Source organism: Haliotis cracherodii, unplaced genomic scaffold (genome assembly GCF_022045235.1).
Source record: "Haliotis cracherodii isolate W230 unplaced genomic scaffold, xgHalCrac1.p SCAF_5, whole genome shotgun sequence".
NCBI lineage: Eukaryota > Metazoa > Mollusca > Gastropoda > Lepetellida > Haliotidae > Haliotis > Haliotis cracherodii.
The window spans coordinates 33032121-33059848 of NW_027266308.1; the positions used below are offsets into that span (position 1 = coordinate 33032121).

A 27728-nucleotide genomic window follows, 5' to 3' on the forward strand; every position below is an offset into this window, starting at 1 on the left:
GCCTAGCATACAAAAATAGCTTAGTAAGAATTATCAAATGACAACACTTTGTAAAGCTGGACAACACATATTTGAAGAGAAGATATGTATCTGCTGCATTTTAACAATTCTGCTAATGTCAGCCAAAGATATCTCATCAAATCGTCAACTGTTCAACCTCGGTGGTGAAGGTAAATAGTCCAGCTCCCACACTGATTGTGCAAGTAAGCTCGACAGTAGGTGTCCTTTGTACGTAAATATAATGTACACTTCAAAAATGTTAACATCAATGTTCCTGAATTGTTGGACAAGTTGGATGAAGTAATGGTGGCTGCTACTAGGACTGACGTGATACACTGGAATAAAGGATATAATGCACTATTTTGGAGCAGAACTCAATTTGGAAACAACTGATGAAAAGAAAAGTTGATATATTTTTTTTACACATCTTCGTAAAGAGTCATGTTTTTGTAAGACAGCAGAGTGCAACAAGGGACTTGTATGATATATCCATGCAGTTGATTAGTACCAGACAATTTAATGTACAGAAATACTGAAATAATTGGTGAAACAATACCCCAGTATATACTGATACAAATTTAAGTGTATCACAGAGTTAAATAATGCAGGGTATCGTACCAACCTATATTATTACAGAGAATGTCATGCTGTTTGATGAATACTTGTGCAATACAAGAACCATATGGACACTATACATGTAAAATAATGTTTATGTGTTGTTAGAAGATTGATCGGCCTTAAAAATACACTTAGTTCTCAGCCACGTAGTCAAATTATAACATATATCTGCTTAACACAAAACTGAAACTTACAATCCTTGAGTACATTATGTTTTCACAAATAAAATGAACAGGTTTCCAAACAAAATTGAGAGAGTGACTTTCAACATTTCAGTTACATTATGGCGTGTCTGATGTGTGAGGAGCCTGAAGCAGGTCCTGGTGAAACCAACGAGCCAAAGTATGGTCCTGAGAAACCAAGAAACATCATCAGGGCATCAATGAAACCACGATTCCGGCATGTTCGCACAACAAATTGCGGCACCTTCGATGATGGGGCCATCAATGCTCCATACACCCATCAATGTCTGAGAACAAGTTATTTATGTAACCTTATACTAATGCATTCCATGTACTGTCAGAATAAATATTTGTTATCTTACTCTTACCCAACCCACTTCAGCTGATCAACCACATGCCAACTTACAAGTACAATAGTATAGCTGTTTTGAAGATAGGTGTCATGTTATCATTGTCTCAGGGTTGTCTCTATATAGGGTCACATGACCAATACAAACTATATTCAATTTCAAAAATTCAAAATCCAAAAACAAAATCACTTGTTAGCAAGATTGGTTTTTCATTATTTTTAGCTTTGCCCATCTTTCTGATGTCACAAATTTGGCAAATCTGGAATTCGAACCCAATCTTAGAGTTGATGTAACCCTACACCATCTACAAATGATGGAGTGAGTGAGTGAGTTTTCGTTGGGTTATATGCCACTTTTAGCTTTATCCAGCAATATTATGGTGGGGGAACCACCAGAAATGGGCTTCACACATTGTACCCATGTCGGGAATCGAACCCAGGTCTTCGGCGTTACAAGCAAACCCTTTAACCACTAGGCTACCCCACGCCCTGCAGTCAACTAGTACAGATGAAGTATGTGTGTATTGTTTCAGTGTATAGGATTGTTATGGTCCAATACATTTGCTCTGCAAGTACAAGCAGATAGCACAGTCCCAGGTGACACTGTAGGTAATGAACAATGACTGTAGGAGCAGGGCACACACATACTAGTCTCACTGATGTACGGTCACAAACACGCCAACAGCACAACATTTACACCTTTAAGTTTTATTAGTTGGCTTACAAAAATTGACTAATGCAAAGGAAAAAAAATAGAAAAAGAAGAAGGCTTTGAGGGGAGGCTGAAAGAGACTTGACAAGTAGGCGTGGTCCCAGGAACATGCCCGTGATGCAGTTTGTAGCAGGAGGATTCCCTTACTGTGCACAAATTGATAACTTCAGAACTTGTTTTCATCCTTCAAAATCCTGATGAACACACTTGTGTTCTCCTTAACTTTTGGGTGTATACATAGATCATGGAACCTACTAAAACACAATCAAACTATCGACCACCAATACTAACCTTCATGTCATCCAAAGTGGAAACTTAATTCTTTTTCATTATTTAATTGTTAGGTAATTTAGGAGCTGAAATGTTCTGTATTCTTTTGCCTTACCTTCAACATTGGTTTGGGGGGCAAAAGTTTTATAAACCAACAAATAAAAAATAAAAGATCCAACGAAAAAAACATCTCATGCTTTAACATGGTCTAAAAGCAGCTGCAAACAAAATATATATGTTCTGTTACTAAACAAATCACAACTTTTTAATGATACATAACATGTTCATTCTGTTGACAACAATCTGTTTCTACTAATATTCTAGGATTGAGATTCTTACTTACCCAAAATTTACCTCTCCTTCAGTTTTGAAATGTTTTCAAACCAAATTAGACCACACATTTTGCAGTCTACATGTTTTATACTACGGATAGTCAATGAAGAGCTTAGTGTGTCAAGATATCATACTTCACGCAACATAGTTCAAGACTATATTTACACTCTGTACAGTCGGACAGGAGTAAGTTCCCTTTGATAAGAGAGACCATTCCAGATCCTACATGACTAAATACTGACATATTTAATTTGTCTCTTAATGCCCTATGGCTGTTGTCCTAATCTGATCCATTCAAAATAGCATGGGCTGGCACTTCAATTTAAAGTGATAGCAAATTATTCTTTGGTCATTGGCTTTTACAAGGTTTAAACAAAGCATGTTGCCATACCTTGTTGTCCCTAGTCACTAACCTCAATAACCCATAAAGGGAGATAACCCAACAACCAGTTCAAAATATAAAAACACTTGAAAAGGAGATAAAGTAAGGAAAAATAGCCCACAGGAAAGAAAGAAAATCAGTGTAGAAGTAAGTATGGCTTTATGGTCATCACAATTCATGTGGATGCTCAATTACTGAAATAATTGTACTGAACCAGTGTTTGAAATTAAGCATGAAAGTGAAGAGGTTCTTGTCATAACCCTAGTGTTAAAAGTTAAAGATTTAGGGGGTCCCTGGTTCAAAGACCTCAAGGTTCCCTTAATTTTATGACATTTTATGCTTAAAGGAACTTACTACGATCTAACGCCCCTTCTCAGTTTGGGTCTAATTAGTTGCATGTGGGAAACTTGGACATTGTCTGTGTATGTAGTGTAATTATTGTCTGCTAGCCTGATACGAAACATTACAGCATACTAACAATTAATGTGAAGCTTTGGGCTGAAAATTGGCCCTAGCTTCATCTTACTTAAGTGTATATTTCAAAACTTCAATAATGTTCAACACATCATAAAGCTACAAACAAACAAGTACTTGTTTGACAGATTGTATGTGTTAATTTAGAAAAAAAGAGAGAAAAATTTCAGTTTAAATAATGATGATTTTAATTATTTCATGTTGGTGACATCCAAACAATGGCAGAGATGTCCATAAGAGTTGATATTAAATGTGTTAGAGTTATTTGCCCTTGTCATGAAAATACAGATCAAAACTGGTCGCACAGGTAGGGAAATAAATCTAGTGGAGACAAAAACAAAACACTTGGAATTGAAAACATTCCCACAAACAAGTAAAATAACAGAAAATGTATGTGGCAATTCTGAGTAATTAATTAATTTGTGACCTTGCCTACAACACAGAATATATAGGCTGCAATTCACTACACTTCTTAAACAATAATATAATGCATGTCTGACAACCAGAAACAAACAAGTCAGGCATTAAGGGGGAAGGCACTAAATGGTATATATAATCAGAGCTATTTTACAAATATAACAAAGAACATAAGACACTGGTAAGGAACCATCAGAAAAAGAATATCCCATGTTCTATACCTCAACGAAAGTGTAGAGCAACAATCTTAAAACTATAGCTTACACTTGAATGCATTGCACAAGATCACTGACACGACATCAAATATTATACAGTAGCATAGAACAAACTTGAAGGAAAGAAAATATTTCTTATAACAATATAGGCATGATTAAGCTATATGTTAAATAATAAGCAAACGTTTACACGCAAATTGTTGCATTGTGCATGGTTTATTGTTAACAAATATACTTTCAAGACATGCCAAGTGAAGAAATAGCAATGCCATTCAAAAAACAACCTTCAGTGTGTAAAACAAGTGTTGTAGATACAAAATTTGTTCAGGCAAAGCAAGTTGGACAAACCAAGGTTAATATGCATTATTCATCAAGTAAAACAGTGATGCATTTTCTGCAGTACACGTCACTGCAACATGGTCATGACATACAAAATCCCCCATCTACTCTCCTATTTTGTCCCCATCTTGCAACAATATCGTGTATATTAAGTATTATTATAATTATTATCAGTTCTATTAATTGTCAACAGTTCACTCCTGTATCAAATCCATCAAGAATATTTGCCATGTGTACTAAAATAAGATTTACAGACTTTTATCACAGTAACTATCAGCGATTAATCAAATCACAGGGGAACTAATTGTCACTGCTACAACATGTGGATACTTATCAGGCTGGTTATTTCACAGAGTTAATTCCAGTAACAAAAGATCTTCACTCTTGTCAATCCTAACTGATCATACCGCTAACAAACTCAAGTAAACCTTTATAGTGCGAATGAGTGAGTACATTTCTACGTCACTTTCCACAATACTCCAGGCAGATCTTCAGCATGACGCTGAACCACTTGGTTATCCCACGTCCCTATAAGTTACACACAATAGAGAAGCACCATGCATATTAACTTTCTGACACAGGTCACAGCATTTTTGTCAGTCAAAAATCGCAAAATGTGTTGCAAACAAGTTCACTGCTAAAAGAGCCACAACAGATAAGTGTCTACCATGTCTACAGCTGGCTTTTCCTTTTGAACCTTTGTATCGTGATATGCATCGTATCGAGACCTTCCTGTATCGCTTTCACCCCTAGTGATAATATGGGAGGTTTTTTGGTGAGGGTGATAATTACATTGATAACAGTCATTAAACAAAATCCACACTTCCCTCCCTAACTTTAAGAGCCATGCAACCATTGCTTCATGAGCCTAATCAATGTATTGTGTCCCAAAACTAGTGCAGATTTACTATTACCTACAAAATTAAAACTTGTGGTACATCAGTTAATATACACTGACCACAAATGTCTTGATGTCCAACATTATCTTTACCGTCTTTAAATACAGGGGTAACAAAAACATTTAACAGAACGAAGGAAAAGAAGTTGTGCGACTGTTATGACAGCAAATAGGTCTGTGAAACTACACCTCATACATCTTTGGTCATATATTTCAGTGCAGGATATGTGCTGGACAGCAAGAAAGTCCAAACTTTGAGAAGTGTTTGGAACCAGTTCAACAAGTCTAATAAAAACAAATGTACTGTCCATATACATTTTAACCAAATTACATTTTCAAATATCTGTACAACCTCATAAATTCAATTTGCATCAACTCAGCAGATATTCATATACACACAAACAACATTCTTAGTAGTCTTGATTTCTTGCCTGTCGTTTGTTGCCTATCAGATGTAAGATCAACACTGATTGGTTGGTTGCCTGTCAGATGTAAGATCAACCCTGATTGGTTTGTTGCCTGTCAGATTTAAGATCAATCCTGATTGGTTTGTTGCCTGTCAGATGTAAGATCAATCCTGATTGGTTTGTTGCCTGTCAGATGTAAGATCAACCCTGATTGGTTTGTTGCCTGTCAGCGGTACAAATATAGTGATGGGTGTGTGATGAAGATGATATTGATCCAGGGGTCTCATTTCAGTTTTTTTTCTTCTGGGGCCCCCGAGGGGGAGTAATTGGTCGACCCGAGTTTAATCCTCCATACTGGTACTTGGCTTTCTTCTCAGATGGTTTCAAAATCTGATAACAAAAAACAATTTCTGTACAAACATATTTTGAAAATAATGAGTGAGTGAGTGAGAGAATAGTTTTATGCAGTTATTAGCAATATTTCAGCAATATCACCAGGGAATCTGGTGGTTAAGGTAACACACAATCAGTCAGGTAACACACAATCAGTCAGGTAACACACAGGTCACAAACACACTTTTCCAGTTCAGGGCTTTGCCCCAAGGATGACATATACCAAGTTTCATTGATCTAAAGCATTATACAGTAAATGATTCTCTTGTTGCCAAAACTATGAACATTTCTCCTAGCTATGACCTCAAGGATGGCTAAGACCCTTGACATGACTAATCAATGTGTCAACATAATATTCTATGAAGGACATCTACTTGACATATATCTGAGTACTGCAAGGTTACTTAAACAAGATTCTGACAAAGCCTTAAAGTATCCCCTGTGACAATAAGGCAGCTTCATAATCACTGTCTGTACCCAACAATTTGGAGTGAAATAGTCCCAACGTGGTGACATGATCCAGACTGGACCAGACAAACCAGTAATATGCAATAATAAGCAACAATCCACACCATCAGTTCCCAATCAGCATGATCAGCCAGTCAGACCAGCTAACTGTGCAGAATATGATTATGTCTATTAACCGAACTTGTCTTTCGCAGATTGTTTCAGAAGACTTTAGTCGTATAGTTCATATTCAGCTGAGCTTACAACACTGAAAAATGTTTTACTAGACCTTTGCTTCGGACAAGTGGCTAATGTCATAGATCCCTATTTTAAGGCTTGTTACGGTCATAAAATGGTCTTCACTTGATGTGGGAGGGAGGTGACGCAGGCTGTACATATTTACCACCTGTGGAGTACCGCAATATCACGGTAGGGGACACCAGAAAAGGGCTTCACACACTGTACCTATGACCACCTCTGGAAATACCACAAGCACAGGTAAGCATGGTAAGGTGCTAACATGAATGATCATCAGGGGAACCTGGCTTTCAAACCAAAGGCAAGAAAAACAATGGCCCAGCTAATTGCAGCACTATAAAGTAAATTGTGTGTGTGTTTTGCTGCTTGTACTAGTCCAGATTTATAGTGCTAGCCCACAGAGTGAGCGAGTGAGTGAGTATGGTTTTACGCGCTTTTAGCAATATTCCCGCAATATCATGGCGGGGGTCGCCAGAAATGGGGTTCACACATTGTACCCATGTCGGGCGTGACGGGCGACCGCTTTAACCACTAGACTACCCGACTGCCCCTACTAGCCCACTGAGATACCATGCCGCACTTTAACATGAATACCCCACTCAGACACAGTACACTGACTCCGAGCTGACCTGTCCCTGTTTTAGCCCCTTAATGCCAAGCTCCAGGCAGGGTAATACTTTTGGTAAGACGCGACTGGGGATTGAGCTCAGGACCTTCCGCTCTCCGAGCAGATGCTCTACCACTAGACCATGAGGCGGTCTGACATATACTGTAAAAATGTCTTGAAATCATTGCCTCAATAGCCATTCCCCCTACTAACATGACTAAGGAAGCAACCCTGCATAGTAATTTGTGGTGTCCTAGGCCCCTGGAACCCAATGTCACTATAATTATTTAATGATAAATACAAAGAATGCATGGTACATTTAAACATAGCTCACCTGAAATGAACACATGAGTGTGTCGTCTACAGACATCATTCCTCCAGCATTGTCAAACTCTCCACAGTAGTTTGGTGCAGAGAAAAGTGTAACCAGCTGGCGTTTAGCGAAGAACTCATACCCATCTTCCACCACCTACAACACCAAGCATCAGTGTTGACAACTAATGGGACACATGTCAGCTGTTCTGCCTTGAACATGCCAATGAATATAAATGACAAACAGCTTCTTTCCTGATTTTTTGCAACTGGGAAAACAAGTCGTTGTTCTTGTTGTTTAACGCCGCACACAGCAATATTCTAGCTAGATGACAGTGGTCTGTAAATAATCGAGTCTGGACCAAACAATCCAGTGATTGGGATACGATGACATGCATTAACCAAGTCGGCAAGCCTGACCACCTGATCCCGTTACTCGCCTCTTACGACAAGCATAGTCGTCTTTTACTGCAAGCATGGCTTGCTGAAGACCTATTCTACCCCGGATTTCACGGGTCAGGAGTGAAAACAAGCGGGTGAGTATGTATTTACGCTGCTTTTAGCAATAGTCCAGCAATATCGAGGCAGGGAACACAGAGAAATGGGCTTCACACATTGAACCCGTGTTGGGAATGGAACACCGTCTTTGGCGTGACGAACCAACGGTTTAACCACTAGGCTACCCAACCACCCCTGGGAAAACAAAAACTTAACACATACAAGAATTTGGATACTTATGATTATAGTATACTTATCTTGGATACTTATAATAGAGGTATACTTATCTTGGATATTCATGATATTAGGATACTTATACTAACACAATATGTAAAATATTTCTCATCCTAACACAACACAATGCCAACATCTACATCCGGGGCGCCCCTTGCCCGTGGTTATCAATTTGGGAGTTATCTGTCCTTGACCCCCACTGCCTTCTCATCAGAATGCAGATTGATATCCAGACGGGCACGGATGGGTCCGAGTCTTGTAGTCAGGATAATTATACTAATATCATGGATATCCTAATTCATGTAAATTATTTCTTATCCTGACAATACATTGCACTGCTTATCCCACAGATGGCGGTTTGGGGTCTAAGCTTGCAGTATTGTAACCACTGGATTACGTGTAGATGAGACTATGCTCAATGGGAAAATCTTCCTCTCTCCAACACGTGGAACAAAACACAAAAAATGGGAGTGAGTTGGGTTTAACGCCGCGCTTTTTAACAGTATTCCAGTTACATCACGGCGTGTCAGCTTAATGAGGGAGGAGAGGCCGAAGGTCTCAGAAGTTTACTACTTCGGTGAAACCCAGGACGACAGGTATTGTGCTGACAAACCTAGAAACAAAATCAGGGCAAACCGGGATTCAAACCCACAATCATAGGATTCTGGCGTGCCCAAGGGATGCAACTCCCCCACATTTAATGTTAAAGGATATAATTCCTGAAACGCAAGCACATGTGTATCCTCATGACATGAGAAGGAAAGTGAGAGTTTAAGGACAGATAACTCTGATTGGTAACCAAGGGGAGGGGGTGTCTCGGCGGTAGAAGACGCACGTTTTGGGCTCTGTGTCATATGATCGAAGTGAAAAAGGAAATTGTGTTGTGTCAGGATAAGAAATAATTAATTAACTAGAATTATTGCACTTTCTGAATAAAACAGCTAGATTTTTCTCTACATCTCCAATTCCTGATCAAGGAAAGCAGGTAGGTACTACTTTCCCCCCGTAGCAAAGTGTTGTGTGGTAGATTCATCTATGGAGACGTAACATGTCTACCCAAATTGAAGGCATGATTATGAACCAAAGCAGACAATAAAACATGTCACACTCCCCTTCATACATAAGTGTAGGTCTCAGCCCTAACACATCGTGTTGAAAGTAAACCTTTCCCTAAAATACTCACTGAATACCCCAAATCTAATTTGGTACCACTGTTAAAAGGAAGACAACAAACATCTATGCACCTGATGTGCCCTGCAGATGAGATCCAGATCATGTCGACTTAGGAACTTGCAGACAACGTCTGCTCCGAAGGTGAAGGATACACCTCGGTCATTCTCCCCCCAACCCTGAACCTCCTTGTCCGGGTCTGACCACAGCAAGTCACAGAGCAATCCTGGAACACAAGCAAGATAGTGTCAATACACATGCAGTCTAGGCCAAAATATGTTCAGCCCAAACAGGACATGGGATTCTTTTCAGTAGATTTCCATCTTGGGGAGCAGAGATTCAATATTCTGTGTTGGCCCTGGGATATTATTTTCTTTGATGGAATGAAGGAGGGGTTGACCATTATTTTTCTTTTTACCAAGCATGCATATCCAAGGAACAATTTCTTTGTTTGTACAAAGCTTGAAGGATGTATGTGAGTGTATTTCTACAGGATGAGTGTCCAAGTGTGTGTCTACAAGTGCAGGATGTGTCTGAGTGTGTGTCTACAAGTGCAGAACATATGTATGAGTGTGTGTCTACATGTGCAGGATGTGGGTCTAAGTATGTCTAAATGTGCAGGATATGTGTCTCAGTGTGTGTCTACATGTGCAGGATGTGTGTATGAATATGTCTACATGTGCAGGATGTGTGTCTGAGTGTGTGTCTACATGTGCAGGATGTGTGTCTGAGTATGTCTACATGTGCAGGATGTGTCTGTGTGTGTGTCTACATGTGCAGGATGTGTCTGAGTGTATATCTACATGTGCAGGATGTGTCTGAGTGTGTGTCTTAATGAGCAGGATATGTGTCTGAGTGTGTGTCTACATGTGCAGGATGTGTGTCTGAGTGTATGTCTACATGTGCAGGATATGTGTCTGAGTGTGTGTCTACATGTGCAGGATGTGTCTGAGTGTGTGTCTAAATGAGCAGGATATGTGTCTGAGTGTGTGTCTACATGTGCAGGATGTGTGTCTGAGTGTATGTCTACATGTGCAGGATATGGGTCTACATATGTCTAAATGTGCAGGATATGTGTCTGAGTGTATATCTACATGTGCAGGATGTGTCTGAGTGTGTGTCTAAATGAGCAGGATGTGTGTCTGAGTGTGTGTCTACATGTGCAGGATGTATCTGAGTGTATATCTACATGTGTGTATGAGGTTGTCTACATGTGTGTCTGGGTGTGTCTAAATGTGCTGGATGGGTGCCTGAGTGTATGTCTACATGTGCAGGATGTGTCTGAGTGTGTGTCTAAATGAGCAGGATGTGTGTCTGAGTGTGTGTCTACATATGCAGGATGTGTCTGTGAGTCTACATGTGCAGGATGTATCTGAGTGTATGTCTACATGTGTGTCTGAGTGTGTGTCTACATGTGTGTCTGAGGTTGTCTACATGTGTGTCTGAGTGTGTGTCTAAATGTGCTGGATGGGTGCCTGAGTGTATGTCTAAATGCGTGCCTGAGTGTATGTCTACACATGTGTCTGAGTGTGTCTACATGTGTGTCTGAGGTTGTCTACATGTGTGTCTGAGTGTGTGTCTAAATGTGCTGGATGGGTGACTGAGTGTATGTCTACACATGTGTCTGAGTGTGTCTACATGTGTGTCTGAATGTGAGTCTACATGTGCTGGATGTGTGTCTGAGTGTGTCTACATGTGTGTCTGAGTGTATGTCTACACGTGTGTCTGAGTGTGTGTCTACATGTGCAGGATGTGTGCCTGAGTGTATGTCTACATGTGTGTATGAGTGTGTGTCTACATGTGTGTCTGAGTGTGTGTCTACATGTGCTGGATGTGTGCCAGTCCACCTGTGGTTACCTACCTGTGTCAGGGACATCTGTTGGTCTCATTATACGCCGGATCTGTTCCATAGACTGCAGATCAGGTGACAAACCTAGCAACGCAATAGTTGTCATGGTTACATCTCAATACATTGTGATAGAGTTCTCAAAATCTGTTTACATTTTCATCTACATGTATATTTCCACCATATTCCAAAACATTGTGTTAGATTCAGTGTATATCCAAATCTTGTTCACATGTGTCATACAATGGTCATTATTAAGGTTGGTACCAGTTTCATTGCCCAAACTATCTGAATAATATAATACAATTTTCACAATGTTTCCAATCTTAAAGAATTAAAGTACTATTGTATAAAAAGTATTGCAAAAGACAACAGATAATTTACTTTACACAAACACAAAATTTTAACTCTGAGCCTTGTAATATGGCATTTTCTCAAGCCATGCCATTTTTTCAATTGTTTGACAAAAAACACAGCATCTTCCCAAAGCTAGGGACATCTGGAACCTATACATAAATACAAGAAAAGAAATTCAGTAACTTTACCACTACACATTTTATTATGGGATATAGGTTATGATTATTAACAATAAGAAGCTCAAGTACCTCCATGGCAACAGAAGATCTTCTCGTCAATAATGGCTGCAATAGGTAGACAGTTGAAGCAGTCCGTAAATGTTTTCCACAGTTTCACATTGAATCGCCTTTTACCTGCAAGTCACATAAAAAAAATCAAAATCCATACATTCCTTTCACATCCATTGCAATAAAATAACAAGCTGATCATTGCCAATCATGATTCTCACTTTTGTATTGCTTCTTCCCTGGTTCAAAATTACCATTTCCAGTCATCTGCCCTGATTCTATCAGCCTTCAACCATATTTTGGTACAAAAATCTACAGTAGTCAGCTCTTAGTCGACTGTTACGGCAAGCATGGGCTGCTGAAAACTTATTCTAACCAGGGTTAAATATTGGCACTAGTCCCATAGTCCTTGACAAACTGCCCAGTAGTAAAAGTATCCTAAGGACTAGTAGAGTTTTTTGCCATTTTTAAAGGTTTTGCTATATGTTATCATTATAAGGACTAGTGGACTGAAACTGTTAGTTTCTACCACTGCTAACCCAGATTTTCATGGGTTATATTGTGTATTATAATGTACACATAAACAATATTATTATGATCATGAATATGGATCATGGAAATATTTGATACATAAATACTTACATTCATCATAGAAGCCATAAATACGGTTGATACTGGCGCATTCATGATTCCCTCGGAGAAGGAAAAAGTTCTCAGGATATTTGATTTTGTATGCTAACAAGAGACATATGGTTTCTAAAGATTGTTTGCCACGGTCAACATAGTCTCCAAGAAATAAGTAGTTAGATTCTGGTGGAAAACCTCCGTATTCAAACAACCGAAGCAGATCTGTGTACTGGCCATGGATGTCACCTGGAACACAGCAACAAATCCACAACTCAACAACTCCTTCATACTGTCAACAAAATGATCACACATCAATAAAATTGCATCACCTTTAATATACAGTACCACAACCTCTCATGAGGACGATCTCTGCCGTAGGTCACATGTCTCAAAGACAAGCAGCCAGCTTTTTGTGAGAATCCATCGGACGCGAACTTGCGACCTTCGGATTATTAGCGTGACAGATATCCGACTAGGCTACGTCCACACTGTGAACTAAGTTCAATTTACCTAGTCCTGCCTACAACTTTACGGAACTGAATGAAAAGAGTCGAAAAGGTGACGGACACTTACAAAGGTTACGAGTAGGCATGGTGTCTCGTGACACAAATGTCACAAATGATCCTGATGCCATTTTGCATACTTGTCCCATTCCGTAATCTACAAGATACCGAGTGGTGAGGAATGAGCCGATATATACGAAAACGGCTCCAGGCGTCAGACGTCGAACTCGCGAGTACGCATGAATGACATGGTATTTAATATTTTGTCAAGTGATTTTTGTGACAGAAAAGCGTGGTAGGGATGATGTGGATAATAGTAAGGAGCGAGGGAGGCATGAGCATAGCTAGTGACGACATAACGGTGAGTTCGCTTTTGAATCAGTACTGAAAAAATGTAGCCATTGAAAGTGGCTTGTGTGAATGTTCCAGGACAGTTTCCAGTAGCCAGAATATTTTACACAAAACCATTTCATCCTTTTTACTTGCTGTTTTTGTGTGAAGAAAATTAGGAGCCGCTATAGAATCTATAATAGCCACTAAATGAATACCAAACCCTAATGACCGTAGAGGGGTGATTGATCGTAAAGGGATCCAAGGGCTAAGGATTGAGTTCGGGGTAACCTACCTATACACTAGTGACATTTGGATGTGCTCAGCGCCAATATAATATCCCTAATAAACTGCATTATTGTACATAATAATGACAATTAATAAACCGAAAAAATAACATATGTATATTAGTTCCCATTTATAACCATCTTAGCCACATGAATTAAGAGGAAAACGAAATAAAAAATATATATAAAATAAAAGTGCTTTCTTAAACTAGCGCCTACTATCAAATGCGCCGCGGCAGGCTATATTTAGTAAACAAATATTCAAAACTCTCAATCCCGCTGGGTGTATTCAATGACATTGCGAGTAGAGATGATAGATCACTGGGAGGAGCTTATGTACACTCGATCCCTGATGTCATAGGGCATTGTTTTGTCGGTGTGACTGGCAACAAAATAGTACAAATTACGTCTTAGGGTATTGTCACGTGTTTGAAAAGTTTGTGGTACTGTTTTCTAAAGTTAGGCCATAAAATCAATTAACCAAAGTATACTGGAGCTGTAACGATTCAAAATTTATATTAGCATTTACTTTTCTCACAAACTTGTCCTGATTGTCTGATTAAATTAAAACTATGAGACAAAATATTTTTTGTCTAAAAACACATTGCGATAAATTATTGCAATATTTTGCAATAAACTACCAGCCCCTACTTGATTATCAAATAGTCGGACCCATTAGTATGATCTTTTGAACATAAACATGCTGGTTATCTACTAATTAGGCATAGCCATGTCTGCTGTTATCATGGTGACTGCAACAGGCAATAGGCGAAATCATTATTTGGATTAACAGTTAAATTGTCCACAAACATCAAGATAGACAAGTAGGCCTTGCTTGTGCAGCTTAGATTAAACACCAGCTTTATCATGTTTATGGTGTTCATGGTGGGGCAGAGGTAAGATATGGTCACTAGTGTGTTAATCCAAGAGGAAAATTTAGATGGAACAGTTGTTTTCTTACAAAATTTAGTAATGATACATCAATCACAAGTCCGAAATGAGCTGCTGATTAGTAGCAGTAGTTGGAAATAACATCCAGTGTCTAGCCCTGTAGGCTTGGCTCCCAGGCAGATTATTTAGCTAGTACCCTGTGTTTGGGATATCTGTCTCTTCAAACACAGGAGTCCATCTTTGGCTCCACAACACATTTATTTGTGATTTAACAAATACAGCTATATAACAGTAAATGGACAGCAACGGCCAGATGGCATCTTGGAGGCATCAGTGAGCCAACCTGCCTAGCCCTTGTCTAAGAGTGGAGTCCAGGCTCATCTAAAGCATCTGACTTTAACTCCTGGCGGAATGACTGACAATCTGCCACATATTGTGTTACGATACCTTTATGGTCTATGGTATTCCTCACCTCATCCCCATTGTCATGCTTCAGTAGCCAACCAGCCGTTCTCCACCTTTAATGTCAGGCAGCTGACCCCAACATGACTCAGTCATGCTGGCCATGGTAATTAACCCAGAAGCTGTTACCTAATATGTGTTCATAGCACTGTGATTTTAGAGATAGATATAATCAACTTACTTAACTCAGGGAATATATATAACACACATAAACTCCCAATAATCCTCATATCCCACAAATGTGCTCATGATACTTGTGATTTCAAGGGTCAAATTTAGGATAGGGGTCAGCCTATATCCCAGATTGGCCAATACCCCATAACATAATGGTGTCATTTTATTCTAGCCAGCAGCATTGTTTATGTCACTCTTTAGTTTTGAAATGGCACAGTCTGTCCCTGGCATTTCTTAAATAATCCCTCAATGATCAGACAACACAGTTTTCTACAAAGAAAATGCGAGTTGAAAGCTCGAAATTACACAATACATTTACTGGGGAAGGTTTTTTTTATCATTAAAGATTCTCAGACTCTTATAAAGCTGTAGGATAAGGCACAATAAGTTAAATCCAATTACCGGTAGTTCACATTTCACTTTGTAAGATTTTGGGGACATTACCACATTCAGAGAAGAAAGTACCAAGGAAGTCACGGAAATATAAAGAAACAAATTTTGTTCTCCATTGCCAAATGGGAGCTCAATCTTTATTATGTTCCCCAAATATCAGTTAAATAATAATAGCCCCAACAGGGGAATCATTGTTCTGACCTGCAAATTAGGGAAGAAAATACTTTATAGGCCTACACCAGATATAAACGATTCCAATACTCCAAAAAGTACTAAAATGAAACACACTATACATGCTATAATATATGCAATAGCCTCATGTCACCACGGTCAATGGAAAATCACACAATACACAAGCTGGCAATTGACACCATGACACAGCACATTGATGTTTCATACAACATGACTCTACACACAGAATATATCTGTATAAGATGTTTCACATTAAGAAAATCATTACATACTCTCTACACAATTGAACTGAATGGTTACATAGATAAGTCTGTGACAGCATGGTTCTCAAATCTGACATTTGTGCTATTACATGCATGCAATGAATACAAGTATTTTGTCAAAGAAAGGGACAAAGCTGAACCCCTTTTATAGTTATGAGACATTATATCTGATAACTTGGCACTTGGTCTGCCATATAAACAGATGTTTGACATTGTCAACAAAGGAAAAAGGTATAGGGACCATCACAAAGCAGAAAAGTGTGAGAAAATTATTTCTATACAGTTCTGATAAAGGAACGTCGATAGAAAGCCTTAAGGGCTGCGTATAGACCATACAAATGTAAAATTCATCCAACTTAGGAAACAACTCAGGCTGAAATTAAAGGTTTTATCTCCAATACTACATTTGTACTTGCTGTGATAGAACTGGGGTTTAAACCCACTACATCCAGCAAGCATAGTGACCACTGGACAACATTTAAAATAGGGAAATGCATTCCATCCTCACTCTTCATCCACACTGAACTAGAATTTAGAAACTTAAGTTTTCAATTGGTGTGACTTGATTAAATGTGGGTAAACAAAAATCATACCTTTTCCTGTACTGATACGAGACAGTACACTTGCTAAAATAAATTACTTGTTTGAAGACCCCCAGTGTTTTTGTCAGTCAAATATCACAAAGTTTGTCAAAGTGCAGAAGACCATTATGTGTGTATAGACTATAGAGCAGGAATACCATTGAGAGGACAGAACCCTCGTATTGTTCACTTATCTGACAGTTCCGACTTAAGTTCCAAGGGCTCGATTTAAGAAACGTGTTTTAACTTGAACCAGGAGCATGTTGAAATGAAAAGCTAGTTGCACCAGACCAAACCAGGTAGCACCCTGGTCCCATAAGTTTATCAAAGATGAAACATAGATGCATAAACTACTCCAAATAAGTACAATCTCAGATCTTGGATGATTACACATTACACAGCAGTTAGTGTTGCAGTATCTAGTATTGATTGTATTCAAGGATCATGGGAGAAACAAGGGTAAATCACACACAATTTTGAATTGAAATGTTTTACATGCACTCTTTTCGTGTAGACATATCTATTAGGTTCTACCATGGAGATCTATTAGGTTCTACATATGAAATACTGTGGCGTTGCATCTGAAAACAACACAAGGAAATTTCACACCATGCATGAACAGCATGTAGACACAAGCCAAAGGGTGTGTGCCCATAGGGGACTTCCTAAAAATACCTCCAACACAGTATCTCAATGAAGTCAAAATGGTGTGGACGGGTGTAAATGTCAAAGTCCAAAGTTGCTCAAAAGTTTGGAAAATCAAAACATGTAGTTTCTTGACAGTGGGACAAGTGCCGTCAAGGCCTAAACAAAAGACACCCAGACAAGACCGTCTCATTACATTAATTGCACCACATCGTGCTCAGGTTGTCACCGATTATCTCAGACAAGAAGGCATACAGACATTGGACTGGCCCCCTAAGTCCCCTGACATATCCCCAATAGAGCACCTGCAAGATCAGGTGTTACACGACACACAAATGTGCCTCCAGTACTCACAAATGTTGAGATTGATTGCAGAAAAAGAATATACTGCTTCCAAAGGGACGCATAATAATATTCATTGTACCTACAGCGCATCAAGAGCAGTTATGGGTGTCTCATTTCATCCATCATGTCCACCACTGTCCACATGAACACTGACTTATTCCAGGCTCAAAGGTAATTATCAAAATGTACTGTACACTACACCATTTCACTACTTTACAGGACCTCCATACTGCCAGCAAGGACTCTGAAAATTATTATTGTGGTCTCACTTTTGTAAGTCAAGGTAAAAGCCTGTGTACCTGGTGTAGGATGTCCTCAGACAGAGAGTGTAAGCCATAGACCCAGTACTCGCCAACATGGGCCAGCTTGGGGAAGCTCTTTAGGCAGGTTGGCAAGCAATATCAAGGGCAACCATACAAAAGTTAATCAACAGTATGCCATTAAGGCATCGTGCATGTATCGCCAAACACAGTGGACACACCTGATATTAATCTAGACACCAAAGCGTAAGTTTACAGACACTGTTCCCTTAGTTTTTGTCGGTAGTATATTAAATGTTACTTTCCAGTATTCACACATATTAACTGAATAAGGCTCAAAATTCAACTCCTTTGTAGTTCTGTGACTACTTAGTCCTCACAACCTGTTACTAGTCCCTGACTTAAAGATTTGTGATCATGTCAAACCCTACAAGGGCACATCATAAAATGTCTCGAATGAACCCTGCACTATCCTGATAAAATTGTGTTGATGTGAGGTGCTCATTTAGGTGCAACTACAGTAAGAACTGCATATAAAAACATTATGCAGAATGTGACAACTCAACTAACTCACCGCATATTTTAAGAGGAGCCTCCAATTCTAATAAGATGGGCTGACTGAGAAATATCTCTCGCGACTTGAGACATAGGCCGCGCACTTCCGCCTCTGTCATCTGAACAGTCTTGCCTGGCCGACATCCTCGAACTGTACACAAAAATTAACACCAGATGAAAAAGGTAAAAGTGGCCTACATGATGAAGGTATTCTCAGAATTCCAGCTGAGAATGATGTAAATGACCCAAGCATGCTAAAAGCAAAATCTGTAAACAAATTTACTGATAATTCATAAGATCCAAGAAATGGATTTCATTTTTTAAGGGACCAATCAAGACAAATGAAACACTAAGGCAAACATGAAAAATCAAATGGTTCTATGCAAGAGTTTGAGTGAGTGAGAATGGTTTTATGCAGCTTATAGCAAAATTACGGCAATACTATGTTTGGGGACACCAGAAATGGGCTTCACACATTGTACCCATGCATGTGGGAAAATCGAACCCAGGTCTTTGGCGTGACCAGCAAACGATTTCACCACTTTTGCTACCCCACCGCCTCTTCTATGCAAGAGGGTGTGTCTCATCATACAATAGTTTGCACAGTAAAACACTCTGCACACATGACCAGGATGACATTCTGAGCCACTTCTCTAATCTTGCATAACCATAGCAACTGTTCAAGCTGACCTATCAGATCTTGTTCCAGACCAATATATCAGGATTCAGAGAACATCCTCTCATGCATGTATCACCAATACACTAGAATAAGACTGCATCGTACCGAACTTGTGTGAGTGCTGCATTGATAGATGTATCATGGCTATACTAGTCTACTGACACTGTGAAGTATTGCAATCTCATTTTCATCACTTACGAATGTAGCTCTAACATTTAACCCTAAAATTGAGTAACTTTGAGTTAACAGACCCGGGGTGATACCATAGCAATATTTGACATTGACGTGCCTGTTCCAAGTTTTGAACAAGCATGTTGGAAACACTCTGCATAGCACTAGTTGAACAACAGGTGCACGCTAAATATTAGATAGCCGCTATACACGTGCATGCCTCGACTCAGAATAACGAACGGACATGGCAAACTATCGCGAGTAAGGAATGTTTTTCCTTCCGAATCTTAGCTTAGTTCCGGAACTCAAAAGTTGAACCAAAACACAAGATGTCAAAACAAATCGTAATTTGCTGACTCAGAAAAGTTACAAAACCAACATAAATTTCTACTCTGGATGGAAATAATATACAGGCTACGTACAAACTACCACAGTCATATATTAAATTGCATATTCATGTACTCACCTTCCAGTAGTCGAGCTATCAAACTATCGACATTTAGATCCCCGTCCGCCATTTTCAGTCGCTGATGACGTCAGAGACTGGTCCCGAAAGGAAACCTGAAAAAGACACAGAAAAACGTAAAACATGCAGCAATGTAACTATCAATCAAAGGGGGGTAATTTCACAAACACGTATGTATATTGTATGCCGGTATTGTGTAGCCCTACTTCAGTTATGTCCCTTTGTATATCACAAAAGCATTATGGGATTATTGAAATTAATGTGGCGTTTTCAGGTTTATGAATACCTTGTGTGTATATTTCGTATGTAGGCTAATCGCTATTGGATTTAATGGGTGTAACATTTGGGGGTTGAGAAAGTTACACGCAAAAGTATATATGTTCACTTTTGTGTCCGAGTTATTTTGAATATATGTGGTGTGTGTGTGTGTTATTAAGCGCTTGCTATTTTGATACTGGAGATTATGGGTTGCTGTAGGGGGTTTTGGTAGGGTACGTGGGTCTTGGGTTTTCAGCAGTTGGTGTGTTTTCGCTAGTTGGGTCTTCCGACGTCGTAGATTAACAATGTGAAGCCATTGAACTGGTGGACGCAGAAACATGTAAGCAACAACCAAAACATGTCTACCGCGAATAAAAATACCAACATAGATCACAATAATCGTAACTTTTCTCTTAAAATGATCTAAAATATATCGCAAAATACTACATAAAAAAATAATTCACCCCATCGAAAGATAACGTTTTGACACAACAAGCACACAGAATCGCAACGTACTTAAACAAAATAAATGTCACACGAATTGGTCGAAAACCAGTAAAAATGATTTTCCAAATCAGAATCAAGCCCCGATTTCAGTATACGTCTTGCTAGCACGACAGTCGCCCCACGAATGAGCGGTGCGTTACCACAATCCTCTACGGTTGCTATGTCTCATAGTGTATATACAGTAACTGACGTAGCTCTTCCGCCGCAAGCAGTCTGAGTCAGTTTCCATTTTTGACCACCCGTCATACATCACGCGGGTACACTTACGTAGCCGTATCACCAACTGCCTTTTGAAATATGTGTTACTATACAGCCACCACACAATATGTTTAATGCAATATGTATATTTGTATATGCGTAAATAAAACCACATATCATTTACTTCCTGTAAGTATTCTTCACCAATAACTGCAATATGTATATATGGCCGTATTTTCTATTGATGCGCCCCCTCAACGTCCGAACTGCGCAGCAGATTTACAGCTTCAAACCACAAATACCGATAATAATAATGTGTAATTTGTTTAGCGGTAGCGAGAACTAAGATCTGATTTTAATGAGATTGATTCAATCGATAGAAAACATTACAATCACGATAGTATTACCCATAGGGTTTACCCTCACTTTGCCAGCAGCTTGATGTTTACAGAAGGGATTAGTGGTTACACCTGACTGAGCATGCAGGTCCAATTTATTCCCCGTGTAATTCTATCCGGGGTGTACAACCATGAACTATATCAAGCCTATCAAAATGTCAGGTTCAAGTATTATTTGCAACACATTCAACAGTCAATAAATATGTTATATTAACTAAAAAAGGAAACCAAAAAAACAAAGTTTTACATTCATCTTTTATTTCACACAGATATTTGCAACATTTTACGTTCATATTTTATTTCACACAGCTTCCAAAGTAAAAACATATATTAAACGTATCATCCAATTTATAGTCCGACAAGATGTGAGACATTGTCTCCATAGATCAGGGGGGTTGTGACACCTGTCACAAGTAGTCTCTTTTGCTGCTCTAACCTTTCCTCTAGCTGGCGGTACACCTTCTTCTTGGGTCTAACACTTCCACCTGCATTCAGCTGCATCACCGTCAACTCTGCAAAGTTCTGTTCGGACTTGATCAGGTTGACAAACTTAAATATGTTGGGGTGACAAGCAGCAAGTTTGGACAACTTCGAAAGCCATCCTTCTACATGGTTTGTTGTCCTTGGACCTACAGTGTCGAAATGATTCCACATGAATCTCTCTCAACCCTCCACCCACTGCTCAGTCACATAGTCATCAAAGTTCTTACACCAGGGATGTCCATATCAACCGATTCCAAAGCATAGAGCCAGAAGTCTTCAATGTCACAAAGTCGGAGAAGTGGAAGTGCTGCTGCATGACGGATAAACCGATTCACAGATGGATTGTTCTGAAATGCTACCTGAAGTCCACAGCGTTGCACATTCTTCCATACTGCTTGTCTGAAGTGAAACATACACCCCTTAATCTGGCATGGGAACTCTATCTTGGCGGCATTTTGGGCTGCGGTTTCAAAGTCAGTGAAGACGAAGCTGGGCTGTAGCTTGAGGTTCATCTGGTTGGCCTTCTGTTTCAGGATGGTAAACAGACGTAGATAAGTGGATTGTTTCTTGTCTGGTAGCAGGGCAAACACCAGAAGGGCCATCTTGTTGTGGACAAAGACATGGATGGTGTATATCTGGTAGAATTAAATGAACACTATTCATATTTATCTGTGATTACTGGTCAACATGTATGTCTAATACCGGTGAACATGGTTCATGATCGGGGGCAACTAATCTGGAATCTGTAACAATAGGAACTGGCAAAATGAGAACATCCCACCCATAGACACACTATTATTATCGGTATTTGTAAACATACACTGTGTAGTCAACCGTTTGACTGACGTAAATCAAACTCAGATACATGTTTACTGATAGTATGACTATAAGTAGATCTATACATCTGGGACAGTCGGGTATAGCCTAGTGGTTAAAGCGTTCGCTCGTCACGCCGAAGACCCGGGTTCGATTCGCGACATGGGTACTATGTGTGATGCCCATTTCTGGTGTCCCCCGTCGTGATATTGCTGGAATATTGCTAAAAGCGGAGTAAAGCCATACTCACTCACTTTATACATCTGAAGCAAGTATTGCTTTATCGTGATCGTGTACGCTGTATAGCTGCCTTGTGTGCCCTGGATAACCTGGCTGAGTAGCCTTGAGATAACAATACATTGAAAAGTGACCGTTCCCAGAACATTACAGGATGAAATAAAGACAACACCTACAATGGGTAATGAGTGTGCTACTGATTATATACCCAATTGATTTTGTTGTAATATCCTTATTATCACATGAACACTTCACACGGACACACACACTCATTGACACGCCGTTGTCAATTTTTATAACAGCAAACACGGCAGTGTAGAAAGGGTTCCTATTAACTTCCAAATAATACACACACATCACCCCCCCCCCCCCCCCCCCCCCCCGCACCCCCACACGCACGCACACCCCATATGTGTACATATGATATATTTGTAGGTTAGATATCATAGTAACCTATTTATCTTTAAGTGTTAGTGATAGTGAGTGTTATATATACAAGACATAGCAGTATTACAACGATACAACGGCTTGGGTCTTGCATCAGTTTATTGCCCTCTTGACATTGAACGTAAGAGGGTTGATTGACAAGCTCTGAGCCTCACAAAAAAGGAATTGCGTAGTAGTGAATTTGTTTCTTGTAAACATTACGTGTTACACGTTACAAATTACACGTTACATAGAGGTATATACACTATAACTTGTGTCAATTGAGCCAACTGTTTCGCTGTGACAAGTCTGTAAATTAGGCAGGGTCTGTGACCTTTGGAAAATGGACGAGCTCGTGGAGCGTGCAGTGATCAATTGTACTCGCAGGAAGGGGCCTACACCAAGATCCATACGCGAAGATACGGGGTACAGCAAGGATCCCCATTTCTCCACCGCTGTAAGCATAAAGAGGTGGGCAGAAGAGTTTAAACGTGTCAGGGATAGCCTTGAACACAAGACGTAAGACGTCCTGACCGCCTCCTTGGTCTAGCGGTAGAGCGTCCTCCCGGAGAGCGGAAGGTCGGGGATTCGATCCTCGGCCGTTGTTACCCTGCCTGGCGCTAGTTTCTGGACTAGTACAAGCAGCCACACACATACACACACACACACACACACACACACACACGTGCATGCACGTCGCTATATGAATGCAATAATCATGGACGCGACGTTACACCATGTCACCTCACCTCACCGTGAAGACGACCCCCGTCCCGTAAGCCCTGTCAAGTAAGAAACACCAGACATGATCCAGAGAATCTACGATATGGTGATGACCGACTGGCGAATGACGCTAATTCAGTAGCTTATAGGCATGTCTCAGGAGAGCCTTGCATTGCATTATCAGAGAAACTTTGGCAATGGAGAAAATATATATCAGCTAGTTGGGTTCCATAGGTTCTGACATGGCATAAAAATACGCACCAGGCACACATCTCACTGATCCAAAAAGGTTCTTGCAACGATTTGTGACCATGGATGCAAACTAGTTTACCACTTCCAGTCATGCTCTTTTATGATATACCACATGACCATGTAACCAAGAATAATAACAAACTCGCAGACGAGGCCGAAGGCAAATACCTACCAATGATGTGAGGCATTTTGCATGTGTGATAGAGCAAAGACAGAGACCGTCAAATCACAGGGGATGCAATAACTATAGACACGTATTACACCCCCTACTGGGCTGTTATGGACGATCGATGGTAGCCCGCCTGGTAAGAAATTAGAGTTGCCTCCCTTAGTGCGTCGACTGCTCGTCTGCTCGGTCAGTTTTCCCGTGACATTGTCTTCCGAACAAGGTGAAAATGTTTTGGATTTACTTGCCGATAGATACATTGTACAATCTGATATTTGATAAAAAGGTTATTATATGTCCGTTTTCATATGAAACCTCATATCATCACTCGATTACATAACCTCTAAATATCGATATAAGTGTGAATAAGAGATGATTAAGGACTGCTTGTGACAATTACTATAATGTTTGAAATGAATTATCAGAGTTTTTATTCTGTTTACAATCCACCGAAAGTTAAAATATTTAGCAAACAAAAGCATGTTTCAAATAGCATCATAGCAATAATATAACGTTAAAAGTTTTGGTTTTTTTTTTCACTTTGTAGGTAAATATAACAATATTAGTAACAATGTGGGTGAAACAGGATTTTTTGCCATCACAGTTTCATATTTACTAATCAAACAATCATGGAACTAGAAATTTATTATATCATTCAGGCACATTAACAAAATAAGTTATACATGTATATTGCTATGTTGATCATTGTATGACTTCTATGATTATCTCAGAAGTCACAGGGTGCACGGGTGGCCTAGTCGCCTAAGGCGCCGCAATTCGTTGTCCAGAGTTGCGTCCCTGTCACTTGTAACCTATGATTCTGGGTTCGAATTCCGGTCTACCTCGATTATGTTTCTAGGTTTGTCAGCACCACACCCGTGCTCGTGGGTTTCACCAAAGTGGTAAACGTCAACGTAAGGCAATATGAAATACCTGGGGTGGGTCTGTAATGTGCTGTATATTGTCCTTGGAAGGGTCACTGAACAGTACTACCGAGACAACATACTGTCGCCACCAGTTGTGCCGTTTGCGCGCCATGCTGTTCCACGCAAGGCCGCAACTGCATAGGCATGTGCCTACACTTGCATTTTCTGAACAAAATAAATTATTTTTGTATGTTTTTGTGGCTGGATATCAGTATACTAATGAATGATCGACCCTATGTATGTACAGGTACATTCCTGTGAGCATTTTGAGTGTCATCGAAGAGTTTACTTGTTTGAAAACGATATGCCATGATTTCATTGGAGATAAATATAGACCGTGGAGTATTGTCATATCATGAAATGATATTGATCTTTAGTCTCGAATGAAGACTCGTCAAGTTGTGACTTTGCCAAATAGGAATCTCTTCCATGACCCTCCTATCATATACCAGGAACAATATTTATGGGAATCCACAAATGTATTCAGATATGATATGTAAAAAGTGAAATTCAGTCCTCTAAGTGAAGTCAATATCTGGTCCTTTCTCCGTGAGCATCTATGCAGGCACGACATATTCTGGGCATATTGGATATCAAACGCCGGATTGTCTCCCTTGGTATTCTTTGCAATTCGTGTAAGGCCTGTCCAAGCAGTTGCAAATTCTGGGAACGCTGAGGTCGGATGCGAACCCTGCGGCCTTGAATATTCGAAGGGTGTTCAATCGGTAATATGTCTGGAGATTTGGCTGGCCAGAGCAATGATGTGAAGCCTAGCTGACTAAGACACTCGACTGCAACACCAGCTCTGTGTGGACGTGAGTTGTCATCCTGGAACTCAAAGTTCTGACTCACACACTGAGCAAATGGGATTACCACAGGACGTAACATTTGGTCCACAAAACATTGACAGTCATGTTCCCTTGCACGATCACCAGATGCGTCCTGTTGTCTACCGTGATGCCAGCCGAGACTGACGCTGCCACTAACGTCCCTGTCGTGGTCTTGGACCGCTGCTAGATAGTACCTCTCTCCATGCTGTCTCCAAACACGTTGTCTACCATCTGTAAAGCGTAAATAGAACTTCGATTCATCAGGAAGCGTTGTGTATTTCCAATGCCGTTGTTGACGACCTCCAAACTGCTGTGCCCACTGTCTGAAGCTCTTGTGTGCAACAGTCAGACTCGAAGGACGTCTTGATTTCAGACTTGCAATTGCCAACCTGTTTCGTATAGTTGACGCCGAAAGTCGGATTCCTGTGGCAAATCTAAAGTTGTCCCTTAGTTCTGGTACAGAAATGAATATGTTCGTCAACACAGTAGTGCATGCATATCGATCCTGCCTAGGAGTAGTCTTCCAAGGCCTTCCTCTACCCACCCTAATTTTTAACTCCACCCATTAGCCTATATCTTTCCATCAGTCGGGATATCACACTTTTAGATTCACTAAAGTGACTGCATTCTGTGATTGGCCAGCTTCAATCATGCCTATTGTATATTTTCTCTCATGTACATTTTTTAAGGCATTTTCCTTCGCTGTACCCGATCAGTGAACCATGTGGTTGTGACGTTTATTGGCATACATTCTGTCACCGTGGTCTGCATGTTGTACAGAATTTGTGCAATGTGCAAAGTTTGAGTAGTTTGCTATCCGAGTTCAGTAACTGTGTCTTGTAAAACAAAGATGGTCATTTCATTCTTTTAGCTGAAATGACAGGAGTTCCCTTATTTATTCTTCCTCGTATATCTTCCATCTAGCCAGATAATGAAGTACCAAATGTACCTGTAATAATACATAAAAGTTTCAGAATTTCTCTTTCTGTCTGAACATCTGAATTACCGCTATTGAAACAGATGCAGAAAACAGCCATTATGGTGACGCAGTGATTGAACGTTATTACATGATATGTAAACATATTGCCAACCACAAGAAATATGTATTATGAAAATGAATTTTACAGCATGTATGTTTGGTTATATTTGTCACAAGATGTGTCCATAAATAGCAGTAAATTGCATATCCTGCAATGTGTAAAAGCAAGATTATCTGTCGCTTTGTGGCCTCACATTTACGGTGTTCAATTTGGTGACTATACACTTGTATTTAGTCTTAGCTACGCCCTAGCAACGTGTTGTCTTTCAAGAGCATAACGCCCGTGCCCAACATGCATGTATCATAACTGACCACCCCAGCAGCAGGAACATCACCAGAACAATGACCAGCTATGAATCCTGACCTTTCCGCCAATAGAGCACGTCTGGGACATGATGGGAAGACGTGTATGCTGGCGTACCCGTTTCGTTAGCCGAACTGCAATAGGGGTGGACAAAGACTCCCACAAATTGATTCGGACCATGCTACCCGTATAAAAGAATGTTTGTCCATTCGTGAGTTCAGGGCCCATTGATCAAGTCTCTCAAACGTTAATTTCTTTTATTATATACACAACCCTGTCGTCAGTTTTGGTTGTTTTCGTCCTTACAATACACCGCCAACATTATCTGTTGTTTGCCATGTCACACATACTCCTTCATTTTTCTTATCCATCGATTACTCGATTCCTCTTTGTATT

The 27728-nt window shown here is 39.9% G+C and overlaps 1 protein-coding gene across 1 annotated transcript; it reads right to left on the bottom strand.

The window, feature by feature from the left end:
* Nucleotides 1-856: 856 nt before the first annotated feature.
* On the bottom strand, nt 857-20640 carry LOC139444264 (serine/threonine-protein phosphatase PP1-beta catalytic subunit). The gene is made up of 9 exons (XM_071225192.1): nt 20544-20640; nt 19770-19864; nt 18473-18604; nt 12588-12818; nt 11967-12071; nt 11377-11448; nt 9590-9741; nt 7636-7770; nt 857-5986 (listed from the first exon to the last, which is right to left on the bottom strand). Exons 2-9 carry the CDS (start codon nt 19819-19821, stop codon nt 5885-5887), a joined length of 981 nt encoding a protein of 326 aa, XP_071081293.1. The 5' UTR covers nt 19822-19864; nt 20544-20640; the 3' UTR covers nt 857-5884.
* Nucleotides 20641-27728: the final 7088 nt, after the last annotated feature.

Excerpts from the sequence above, each read along its gene's own strand:
- LOC139444264 (XM_071225192.1), bottom strand. The coding sequence starts at position 19,821 with ATGGCGGACGGGGATCTAAATGTCGATAGTTTGATAGCTCGACTACTG. Across the intron at positions 11,449-11,966 it reads GATCTTCTGTTGCCATGGAG|GTTTGTCACCTGATCTGCAG; the intron begins GTACTTGAGCTT and ends TTGCGTTGCTAG. Across the intron at positions 9,742-11,376 it reads AACAGATGTCCCTGACACAG|GATTGCTCTGTGACTTGCTG; the intron begins GTAGGTAACCAC and ends CTTGTGTTCCAG.